General features: G+C 44.9%; 2 protein-coding genes across 4 annotated transcripts in view; one reads left to right on the forward strand and one right to left on the reverse strand.

Annotated features, from left to right (window-relative positions):
* The first annotated feature begins 1 nt into the window (after position 1).
* Positions 2-1,907, forward strand: LOC124053265 (cytochrome c oxidase assembly factor 3 homolog, mitochondrial). Its single transcript, XM_046378331.1, has 2 exons — positions 2-348; positions 1,226-1,907. Exons 1-2 carry the CDS (start codon positions 153-155, stop codon positions 1,327-1,329), a joined length of 300 nt encoding a protein of 99 aa, XP_046234287.1. The 5' UTR covers positions 2-152; the 3' UTR covers positions 1,330-1,907.
* Positions 1,903-12,216, reverse strand: part of wnk4a (WNK lysine deficient protein kinase 4a) — a 38,749-nt gene continuing 28,435 nt past the window's right edge. For 2 of the 3 annotated variants that reach the window (XM_046378317.1, XM_046378320.1), the window contains exons 13-21: positions 11,150-11,323; positions 9,234-9,288; positions 8,824-8,943; positions 6,712-7,568; positions 6,466-6,553; positions 4,610-5,222; positions 4,070-4,275; positions 3,874-3,968; positions 1,903-3,755 (exon numbers count right to left, since the gene is read on the reverse strand). In XM_046378317.1, the coding sequence (XP_046234273.1) occupies positions 3,753-3,755; positions 3,874-3,968; positions 4,070-4,275; positions 4,610-5,222; positions 6,466-6,553; positions 6,712-7,568; positions 8,824-8,943; positions 9,234-9,288; positions 11,150-11,323 (2,211 nt within the window). In that variant the 3' untranslated portion in view covers positions 1,903-3,752. The remainder of the gene's footprint in view (positions 3,756-3,873; positions 3,969-4,069; positions 4,276-4,609; positions 5,223-6,465; positions 6,554-6,711; positions 7,569-8,823; positions 8,944-9,233; positions 9,289-11,149; positions 11,324-12,216) is intronic. The other variant, XM_046378318.1, reaches the window with a different exon arrangement.

Here is a 12,216-nt window from a genome sequence, read left to right on the forward strand (position 1 = left end):
AAAATAGTCGGGCGGCGCTCGTCGTCCTCAACGCAGATCCCACAACGTACTGATGGGCTACTCACGGCGCTGCCAACTCAGTAGATGATTTGAAATACAGTTGGGCTCATAACTGTTGCGAACCAAGCTTTCGTTTCTCACTGACAGCAAGCATGGCTGACAAGACGCCGAAGGAGTCCAGTGCTCCCTTTGCAACAAGAATAGACCCGGATAAAGAGGGTCTTTCTCGAGAACAGATGCATTTTATCCGTCAGGTAGAGCTTGGACAGTGGAAGAAGAAGACGCACATGCTGCGGACACGAAACGTTGTGACGGGTCTCGCCATTGGAGCACTCGTTATGGGAATTTGTATCCTTGTCAAGTGTACTAACGTCAACACAAGGTGAACTATGTAACGTTAGCTTAGCATGCTAAAGGTACTGTGAGGTTACTTTGAGTTAGATAACCCATATAAAGCTTTAGCTATTTTTTTTTGTCATTGTCGCATGATGTGTTTGAAACTCTATTAGTTGCACAATTATTTGGCTGCCAGATGTCGCAGTTTTTTTTGTTATTGTTTGTTTGTTTGTTTTTAGGGTTCAACGTTTCCCATCCACTCTATGCTAACATGACAATTAGCTGCGACAGAAATTTCCAGGTAGAGCTAAAAGTGAAACTTAGCTCTTTTAAAAACTCTTGGTAATTAACACCCAGTGAAAGTTTTTTGACATTAATAATTATATCTAAAGATATATATATATTTGTCTTGAGTCTTTTACATAACGAAGCCCGTTTTTGTCAGAAAATTAAAAAGTAGATGAAAAATTGGGACATAACGAAAAAATACTTGGGGGTTAGCTAGTTTACAATGTCAAAGCTATTATATGATAAGACTGCACTCCTACAGTGATTCTAGAGATAAATCACTTTTTGTAAACCACATTCAATAAACTGTGAACATCAACACCTTCATGGATTTAGGATTTGGAATTGTTGCACTGCATTAGACGAGGTGCACATGAATTGAACTTAGTGTATATGATTAAAGAAAACAGATGATTTGGGAATATTTTAATGTCAATGAGCAGAGACATCCTTAAAGTGTCCACACAGACAGTTAATATTCTCTGTTTTCAGGTAGTGTGATACAAGCGCCTGACTGACATGCATCGCTCCCTTGTCATGTAATGTTTGTTATAGTTTTCCTCTTGCAAACATTTGCCTTGACCCTTTGCTCCCCTGCTAGACGGCTACACGTTTTACTCAGTCTCCCAGGAGCGGATCATGGATGAAATGGACGAAGAGGCCAAGCGTGCCAGAATGAGCGCACCAAAGACGGGTGCCAACTGAGAAGCACGTGATGCCTGCCTGTCTCTGGACTGTGTGTCCGTCCTGCACTTAGCAGAGAAGGGACTGACGTGGACACTGATGCCACTGATTTATATTCAATGGCTGGTTGCTGTTTTTCATGTTGCGGCAGACCTATATTTTTTTGTTTTTTGTTTGTTTTTTATTGGTTTTGAAGGGTAATTGTGTGGTTCTTCTACTGGCTAATACTAAACACATCTTTATTTTGATTCATTTTGCCTGTCAGTGGAAAGGACTAATCCACTGACCTTAAATGACCTTTGACTCTACAGAAGGCACAGTAGCTGTGACCGTTACCTGACAAGCTTCCAGCGTTGATGATGTGATGTGAGGGGAACATCAGAAACATCAGTCAGCTAATGATGGTAAATCTACAGTGGCCTTTAACAGCAGAAAATGCCAGTGACGCTTCTGAAATGACACGCAGATGAAGATGTTGAAACATATTTATGTCGATAAAGTGATTTGTAAAATAAAAGGTAATGTATTAGATTTTGTTTTTAAAAAAAAAACAACTATGTCTTGAGAATGACAGTAAAGACAACAAAAGATCTGTGGTATTTACAGTTGTGTTTATTTTTGTCAAAATTTGATACATGGAGTCTGATCTTGCCACCAAATTTTGAGATTTAAAAATATAAAATAAGACATTGTAAGGGAAAGGCACAGATTCAGCATGGCAGGACAGCAGCAGCTTCAGAAAGCAATACAATTATGTATTTACATTCAAAATTTTGTTAAGAAACCCCTTTGAATATATTATGAACTTTGGAAAATCTTACAGGAGTTCCACTGCAGGGAAAGTTCAGTGTGTGTTGTGAATATTTTATAAGGCAACAGCTTCACATTCACAGCTTGGACTGATTTCTGTCCCACAGTGTTCTGAGCATTTAAAACTGTGAGAGAGCAGATCATCATCATCACTGTGGTCCGATATGAAATACTGGGATCAAAGATGAACGTGTCAGCTCCTCCCTCAAGGGAACACAGTTTTGTCCACAAATGTGTTAAATGATTGAGAGCTAAAGTAGGATTTACTAAAGTGCACAAGGTGCTTGATCTATAGAACAAACAAAAAATCTGATTTTTTTTTTTTTTTTTTTTTTTTTTTTTTTTGCTTGAGCAAGAATTAAGGTTTGGTTTACTCATAACTTGTAAACATGATCTATAAATGCACTCTACTATATACACATGTACAATCAACAGGAAAGCCAGTAGTCTAAAACCTAGGTGGATTTTTCACAACTAGTCAATACAAAGAAATCATTTTTTAAGTTTTAAACCAGGTACAGTCTGTGAAAATTGATGCGTGATGTTGTCTTTGCTGACACCTTCTGCATCATTTCAATCAAATCTCTTCCCGTTTAATAGTGTTAAAAACAAGTTTTTTTTCTGCTCAATCAAGCTACACGCCAACGTTTCTAACTCTTATTAGACAGCTTTTTCCCTCTCCCGAAGCGTTAACATCTTCATATGTATGTGTTGATAGAAATGATATCTCTGTATTATACTCCTGTACAATGTGAAAAATCATTTTGACTACATCTGAAAATGTCAGGACTAGAGACAGAGTGTAGAGAGTGTGTTTCATCCTATCAGGTGTCAAACTCACTAAAGAAACCAAAAATGTACCAGGAAAAAAAAAATGTTTTCATAATACATATTTGAACAAATCAAACTGTACAAAGAATCTAGACTGCTCACATCAGCCCCTGGAAGGCAATAATCGGAGTGTATTCACTGTGCAGTCAGCAGGTGCCGAGACATCATTAACGAAATACAGCAAATGTGTTGCGAGATAATCCGAAATGTTGCCAGTGAAAGCGTCAGAGCCTCGCTGTGGTTCACGTTACTGTGCTCAGGTTGATTAACGGCAGTGAAACACACAAGCAGGAAAACAGCAACTATCATCAGTCTAAGTCAAAGTCGTGGTTCAGTGCCAGCGTGGCTCCGGAGGCCACAACTCTGCAGCACTTTGTACCATCAATTGACTGCGTTCATGCTAAATAAATTAGCTGAGAAAACATTTAAAACAACACGTGGCGTTTTGCAGACTCCTGTGGCAGCCCTGGACTGAATTAGTTTCGTTAGGAACCACAGAGTCTGACAGTTTATTTACATGAGAGCGCGAACATGAACCAGACTGGTGGACACTCTGTGCTTCAGCAACAAATTCACCAGATCTGACCAAAGGGCGGAAAGCCGGATGTTAACACTTCCTGTGTAGATCCAGCTTTACTGATGACACTTCATATGTACGTTGAGGTAAATGGCCACTGGCAGATGGGAAGCCGTTTGCCGATCGGTGTGCCAGTGAAAGGTGTCGAAGTGATCCTCCTGCAGGACCACTGCAGTCACACTTCACATGAGGTAGTCCTGATATACAGCGTGCTTGGCTGAGTTTCTTACTAGGAAAATTAGAGGACAAAAAAAAAAAGACAAAAACAAAGTGAGAACAAAGCCCTTTTGTGTCATGTTTAACAGGGAGAATGACGACGACGGAGAATACGAAGCTTGTTAACTTACCATTCTGTTAAGGTCGGTGGCGAAGGTGACGCCTTTGCTCGGTTTGTCCTGGGAGCCGCTGCTGCTGCCCCCAAGGGAGTTTCTCCTGATGATACCTGGGAAAACAAACACAACATGTACACATTAAGTTGTAACATTTATCCGGTAATAACTGATGATTCCCCAATCAGAAACAAATGTGGATATTCTGCCTCACCCTGGAGTGGCAACATGTCCAACCTCTGCAGGCTGTTCCTGCGAGATGAGGGGAAGCCGTTCCCCTTGGACAGGCGGCGCTGTCGACTGGACAGCATAGCAGCAGGAGAGACGATGCCTGCAGGGGGAACCTTCCCCATCTTCTCATACAGCTCCTCGATCTCTCTCTTCTGGGCCGCCTGCAGGGCCTGCACTTCTGTCAGATGTCTGACGAGGGACGAAAAGCAAAACAAATGCAAGCTGTTAAAGGCTCACATGTCAGTGAAAAAAGGGCAGCTGATGTCTTTGTCGACCTCCAGGGCTTTGCTTTCACTTGAGTTAAAAGGACTGAATATAGCAACAGCATCCCTTATCAATCAATTAACCAACTTACAGAAAAGTATTCTATAATTCTACTTGCATTATTCTACAAGCTGTGAATTTCATAAAGTCCCTGAAGTGTTTCCATGGCAAGAAAAAAACCTTTCACCCTAATTTTAATTTCAAAAACTTTTTTTCCCTTTAATGTGCTGTTAAAAGCTTCTTCAGTGGTGTCACTCACTTCTCTCTGAGCTCCTGAAGCTCTTCCAGCATGTCTGAGTCGTCACTGTCTGAGTCATCACTGCTCAGGTAGGGAGTGCTGCGGTTGTAAGTCATCATCCATAAGTGGTGAAGGGCGTTGCTGTACTGCGGGCTGCCTGCCGCTCCGTCCCACAGCCTCCCCTCCATCTCAGCGGCCGTCACAGAGAGTCCGCTGTCCGCAGACGTTCCCATCAGGCTCAGGCTGTACGCTCTCCTCCGACTCCTCTTCCTCGCCCTCTGTCGTTCCCCGACAACCTCTTCCTCTTCCTCCTCCTCCTCTTCTTCCTCCTCCTCCTCCTCCTCCTCCTCCTGCTGCTCCTGGCTCCCAGCCCATCCTACCTGCCCGTCAGCCTCCTGGAGGAGCCCTGTCAACCCTCTGTGGGGGTGCGGGTGAGGAGGGGACATGGTGAGGGAGGTGGCCAGGCTCGTCTCAGACTCACCCTGCTCCTCCGTGCTGCTCTCTGACGGGGAGCTGCCGCCGGCTGCTGGTTGTGGGGCGACAGGTGGAGGATCCTCTGGCACAGGAGGTGCAGGGATGTGCATGCTGGGCGTCACCTGGAACCTCCCAACAGTGACTGGTACGGGCTGGACTTCTGTAACACAGAGGAAGACAAGGTGTTCAGTCCTTTAATCCTGCAGATACTTTCAAAAAGCTCCCTTCAAAATAAAAATGAACATAAAAGTACCCGATTAAGCATATAAACACAAATATTAAAAAGATACCGTTAAACATCAATTCTTCTATGCTGTAGTACCCTCTGCTTACTTATAGCATCCATGAATAAGAAGTTGTAACACATGGAGGCTCTATTTATATATGTGACAGCCAATCAGTGGCTGAACAGTGATGATTGTTCTGTAATCTGATCAGAGCTGACTGATCATCAGAACAAAGTTTCACACCTTCACGATTGTCAGGCATTGGTTAAAATCTAATCATCTGTTTCTTATCTTGAAATGAGTCTCAATGTGTTTTCATTGTGTCCTATTTCCTAACATAGCAATCTCCCAGTGTAGGTGGATGTGGCAGGGATAATAAAACATAATTTAGATGGACTTAAATTTTATGTATATTTGTGTTAGGGACCCCTTTGAAACCATGCTGGTTCAGCTCAGGGGGTTTCTCATAAATGTGATGCCAGGTGACGCAGACGGCTGACGTCACTGCATGTTCTAACATCTGCAGACCATTTCAGGGTTAAAAGTCCTGCAGTGCTTCAGTTTGCCCACTAAGTGTCCTCACAGCAAACACAGAAAGCATCTGGGTCCATGCCTGCTGAAACAGAGGGACTCTGTTGAAAGTGGGCTTCTGAGGAGGGTATAAATACTGACAGGTGTGGATATGGGAGGAGAGGCCCGTAACGAGCGTGGACGCTCGCCCATTGGTCACTGCTTGTGGGTAGTGCCGTGATCACACCTACGTTTGTATTTGTTTCGAATGGAACATTATATCCAGACTCGAGGTTACGCAATGGCTCCTGAGGCACCGCTAATAGGTGATAATGTCGCCAAGGATACAGTGGAGAGAAAGAGAGGGAGCTGAAAGCAACTCGAATGGCTAATTGGCCATAAAAGAGACATCAGCCTGTGTTTATACCTAATACATCATAAAACTGAGCAGGGGAAAAAAAGACATGTAATATTTGGCCACGGGTGCATTGGTGTGTATGCACAAGCATGTGTATGGGTTTGTTTGGGGTGCAAACATAAACATCTTACAGTATGTCATTTTCCAGCTCTTCCAGCCCCTGCCTTACGACACATAAGGTGTTTATGATCACAGAGGCGAAACAGAAACTGTTTCAGGAACATGAGAACACGCACAGAACTTCTTACCAGTCTCAGCGGAGGAGGCGTTTGGTTTGGGGCTACTGGCGTTCGTCTCAGGTACAGTGGGGTGCAACTGAGTGCTGAAGGACGATAACTAGACAGGAAGAGTAAAGAGTGTTACATAAAAAATAAACACACCACACGTGACCGATCCACTTTAAATACAGTTTATTTGTCCGCATCACACATTTTATTTCATTTTAGAGGACTCTCGATTGAGAGAAACAGAAAAATCAACTAAAGGTGACTCACAGTGTTTTCTGGACTCTCTGGGGGTGATGGGGAGAGATCTGATGAAGAGTTTGAACTGGAGACTTGCAATCTGGGTTCAGCCTGGGCTGGAACCTGTGCTGCGTATGGGGGCGCATATCTGTGAAGAGTGTCCTCCTGGGTCGAACTTGGGGGACTCGAGACTCCAAGCTGTTGTGAAGGCTCCTGAGGAACCAGTGGAGGAGTGGAAGGCATAGAAGGAGGAGAGACAGGATGCAGCCAGCCGGGACGACTGCTCTGAGGAAACCTATCCATCTGCGGCGTTGTCTCAGGGCTGTGGTAGGTGTTGTTCTGTGCTGGGATGCCTGCTGTGGGGTAAGGGACCTCTACTGGTGGGCTCTGGTAATGCTGTGGGTAGATGGAGGGGTAACCTGACTGTGGGGCCATGTGAGCGGGCAGCTGCGGGTGAAAGCCCGGATAGGAGGGCATCCCTTGGGTCGGCAAGCTTGCAGGGGGGATGAAAGACTGAGCCATGCTCATGGCCATGGAAATGACATTAGCTAGGGAAAACAGAGGTTGCGTGTGAGGGGGCCACATGTTGGGATGCTGAGTGCCAGGCGAGGACATGGTGATGCTCTCGTTGCTGCCGTGGCGTGGAGTCTCACTGAGAGGACTTGGGGAACCGGGGGCCGGGGAGGGAACAGAAGGGAAGGTGGGGTTACTGGCTACACGTGTGAGGGGAGGGTGGCTGGCTGGCTTGGGGGTACCTGGAGAGCCTGGGTATGGGAATGGGAAGTGACTGTTTCCCATGTAGGGCGAGTGGTAGTGCTGGTGGTGGGGCAGGAGTGATGCAGGGTTGTGGTGGTGGTGGTGGTGGTGCTGATAATGGAGTGGAGACCCTGGAAGACAGAGGTTAAAAACAGTTTGTAATCACGTAACTTGGGTATAAACAGTGCAAGACAAAACAGGAAAAAGTTTGTTAACGTCTTCGATGCACTTAAGCTTAAGCTTATTGAGTATAATTCTCCACAGCTGCAGTGGAATGTTGGACAGAGCTGATCCAGAGAGACAAGTTAGATCACTCATTCGTCCTCTCTCCTAAGGGTTTGGTCAGTCTAATTGTTCCTTCAGCCCCCTGCCAAGACATACGCCATTCAAATAATGGCTTTCCAATATGAACAAAGATGTTTTGTTTAAACCAGCATCCGACTGTAATTGCATTCGTAAGCTTGAGCTGTTTTACGCTGGGCTTCCCTGGCTGCGAGGGCTGCAGCATCAATGGAGCGGGTGTAGCGTTTACGTACCACATTTTCGAGGAGTTTAAATGGAACACATGTGTGTCCACGGCTTCTTGGGTCTGATTGTAAGACTAAAGTAGTCAGGATTTCTACAACAGTCCCTGGGGGATAATTTAGGATACCAATGCCCTAAACTCATCCATTGATTTGACATTTACCTCAACAATGGCTCTATAGTTATAAAGCACACCTCCTGTTGCTGATGATGCAAACCAGCCTCTACTTTTCCATGCGGACGGAAACATAGTTTAGGCAACACTCTATAACAGTGGCGGGTGGCCAAGAAGCATTGCGCAAGCGTCCATGCAGTGAACGTCCAGCGGAGAGGGGACACAGGACGAGAGGACGTTCAGATGGCGGCTGAGGCTGAAACAGGGGGAATGTGGAGGATATCTGTTCTTTAAGTAACTTCAAATGCCCCTCCTGTGGGGAAGGAGACTCTGACGAGGGAGGAGGCTTTCTCGGAAATTCTGTAGAAGTTTGTGCTGGCAAGCAGATGTTGCCGACTATCGCAGCGCTGGAGAAAAGCACAGGCTCCACAGCGACAGCATTCACAGCTCCCTAAAAGCCAGAAAGCGCCCTTCAGGTGAGGTAATTACCCAAGAGGCCCTGCTGCAAGGCAGGCACAGACGGAGGCTTTGAGGTGTGGGGATGGTGGATGGCGCCATGCGAATGTCTGAACAATACCAAGAACGGGGGCTGAGAGGAGGAGGGGGGGAGTTTATGAGGTAGTTGAGCTTCACTTTGACTTATTCTTTGCCAAAGGACTGTAACAATTTTTCAGTGTGCTGAAACAGTAAACAATGCTCGGCCATTTCACACAGGGACCGCAGGGAGGGGCGGAGGCGCTATTTACCTGGGGCGTTGTGGAAAGACTGTGAGCGTATTAGAGGTCGCCCAGGTGAAGTAATGTCTGCATTGAAGACGTCTCCACTGGGGCCACGTACCCCAATACTTGGGTTAACCACACTGAAGTCTAAGACAAGACACACACACACACACATGCATGAGTGGATGCCCTTGCGCACATGTAAGTACACACACACACACACACACACAGGTCATGCAGGGTTAAAAAGAAGCAACACACAAATGCAAGTTAATGTGACTCGTTATGCACTTCACACACACTTAATTGTAAAGAGGCTGAATTGCATTTCAGACTTCTGTGAAATGACTGAAGAAAAAAAAAAGGCAGGGGTGCATAGTCACAAGACATCCGGTGTCATCTTATTATCTCATCACCAGACCAAACGAGAGGCTCACCAGGCAGAGAGGAGGAGGAGCTGCTCCGAGGCAGGGTGTGACTGTGCAGATTAGGCTGTTGAGAGAGCACATGTGATAAAACTCAACCTCCACTTCTGTTCCTCATTAAAAATGTCTTCAGAGACACAGATGACAAAACAGAATCCATTAGAGATAAAAACGTACATTTTAGTCCTCAAAATGAGTCAAGCTCAGAAAACAAAAACAGCAACTGCAACCGATCAGCATCTTTAACTAGACCCTCACAGGTCTTTCAAAGTCCCCATCCCAGTTAGTGCTGAAGGCTTTCTGCTGAGTTATGATGGTGATGTGTGTTCTCAGAGTGTGTACTGCTTGTCAGTGTGGTCAGTATTAGGAGGACAATAAAGTTAATAAAGCTCTAAAGAATTTACTGTTTCCATTATAAATCTCTTGTTATTAACCACTTACTATTTTTACATCTTTATGTTTTTTATGGAAAGTCATTCAACCTCCATATTTGGATAAAAAGCTGCTGTGATCTGAGGTGTGTAGGAAATGTTTGAGCTACAGAGCTAAATCAGCATACCTGCTTTAATCAGCGTTGATATTGTGAGCATGCTAGCACGCTTATATTAGCTTTTACTGACACTTTTTTATTTCCCCCTGTGTTTTAACTTGTGCGTCAAGTGTCCTTGAGTACCCTGAAAAGTGTTCTCCAAATAAAATATATTATTATCATAATTATTATTTAGCTCAACACGCCGCCTCACTCATCACTGCAAACTGTTATTCTTGTTCTTTAAGTTGCAGGTAGAAGAAAACCAGCGACAGGCAGCAAGCACGACTTTCCAGGGACTCAAGCTCCATTTGTACAAAAGTGCCTCTTTGCAGATCTCTCAGAATAGCGTCCTGCCTCAGAGTTACAACAGCCAGATAAACAGATGAGTCTCTGAGCTTGTGGGTTTCTCATCCCGACTTAACTGGCTCGGTCTGGTTTTCTGGCTGGACGGCGCTGGCGAGAGAAGCCCTAACAGTTCTTGGGGGATGTGGTCCATGCAGTGTTTTTAATCAGGTGCTGGCATGGAGCCAGGAGAGATTTGTCCACAGTGGTTCAGGGTAATTAGGCGGGGGGGGGGGGGGCAAGGTAGAAGGTTGGCGTCAAACGTTTACTGCTCTTACTCATCTCTTGTAATACATGAAACTGCACATTATTCTGTTTTCCAACATTTCTGAAAATGTTTGAGAATTTTTATTAGGGGGCAACAGAAGATTTTGTTCTTTGTGTTCTACAGCGTGGAGCACAGTCTGGCAGAACAGACTCTTCTTTTCTATTAAGCGGACAAACCGTACCTGATTAGGCATTAGTTTATATCTCGTACAGGGTGGCGCTGGTCCTAATAATTCCTTCCTTTTCCTGGAAGTCTTCAGTTTACAGTTGCAGAGAATCTTGAATCAGAAAGGTTTAATAAATCCCAACATAAATTATTTTACCCATTCAGTGTGGGCAGATCCACTGGAAAGCTCATTACGGTGTGCGCACGGGAAAGGATTTGTGGTTGTGGGAACAAATAAATGTGGAAATAAAAAGGGAGCGTGGGGTATGTGTTTCCACAAATCACAGCAGTTTTTTATGACAGTAGTGCTTTTAGTAACATTATGTACTAAATGAAAGCACTGCCTCAGGTGGCTTTAGGAACACTTAACCTTCTATCTTTCAGGGCAGATCTCAGGAGGGACTGTGGACGGGGAGGACAGCACCGCTCTACAGCTTTCCATTTGCTGTAGATTTATGGGTCGGCCTTAGATAAGCGTTGCTCGGCATACTGTGGCCGATGTGATTTATGATGATCGGACAGCACAGTAAAACACACGCTCACGTTACTGTTACTTCCTTTGTTCTCAGCTAACAGCGCTGCAATGTGGGCAACCGAAAAGGAGCAGGTGCTGCTGCTGACCTGCGAGGAGGACAAGGAGTTAATGCCGCCGTGCAAAGCTGGCTGGGGAAGTCGGTGCCCGCTGGCGTTGACCGGCTGCTGCTTGGCCATCAGGGACTCGGCCCGTTTGATGATGTCCCCCATGCGGTGGATGAAGCCCTCCTTCTCTGATGGCAGGATGAACTCGTTGTGCACCTTGAAGACAGAGCAACAATAACTGAATGAAATATTCTGACATCTTACTGAAGTTAAAGTAGCAACACTGCAATGTGAAAATACTCAATTACAAGTAAAAGAAGAAGTTTTCAATGATAAATAAATAAGGTGGAACAAAAAAAATATTTTGCACCAGAATGTTGAGGAGTTAAAGTACAAAGTAGCAGAAAATGGAAAAAAAGGACTTTAAAACTATGCTTAAGCACAGTACTAAATGTGCGCAGCTTTTTTCCAGATTACAAAACATATTTGTTGTGTATTTGTGTGCCCATCTATGAAATCTACTCACCCACCCTCAACTGATGCTTATTCTCAGGGGAAAAAAAATACATAAATCATCTCATGTAAATCCATAACACAGTAGTTTGTCAGAGGAGGGTTTGGGTTTTGCATATTCACGCAGTTTTGTGTGTTGCAGTGAATTGTGGGTTGGGGCGTGGTGACCGTTTCCTGTCAGCATGGCATAATTCAACTCATTTAAAACCCTGCGCTGAGAACCACGGGGCCTGCGGTGATGCCAAGCGTCCCTGACGCGCCAAGACTCAGTAAACAAAAGCCTTCTGTGTTTTAAGAGTCGGGAAAACAGTACATCCAGTGAACAAGCACACGCTGCCTCAACACGGCTTGCATGTGTTGCATGTGTGTGTGTGTATGTACGTGTGTGTATTACCTCACCGCGCTAATGAAGCTTAAAGACAGAACAGAGGGATGGGGCTGCTTACCTGTGTCACTCACTTCACAGGAAGTTAGATGTACTATCAGCCAGAAAAATAAAAGGCTGCTGACTGGAAACAGGATGAATCACTACCTCTGAGGCAGAGGAATCTGTCAGATTCACCAGCTGACATTTATACCTGTATACAAATCTTAGA

Source organism: Scatophagus argus, chromosome 21, assembly GCF_020382885.2.
Source record: "Scatophagus argus isolate fScaArg1 chromosome 21, fScaArg1.pri, whole genome shotgun sequence".
NCBI classification, from domain to species: domain Eukaryota; kingdom Metazoa; phylum Chordata; class Actinopteri; family Scatophagidae; genus Scatophagus; species Scatophagus argus.

What these genes read in the sequence shown, in the direction of transcription:
- LOC124053265 (XM_046378331.1), top strand. Translation starts at nt 153, where the DNA reads ATGGCTGACAAGACGCCGAAGGAGTCCAGTGCTCCCTTTGCAACAAGA. An exon ending in AGCACTCGTTATGGGAATTT is followed by an intron (nt 349 to 1,225) that starts GTATCCTTGTCA and finishes CTCCCCTGCTAG; the next exon opens with ACGGCTACACGTTTTACTCA.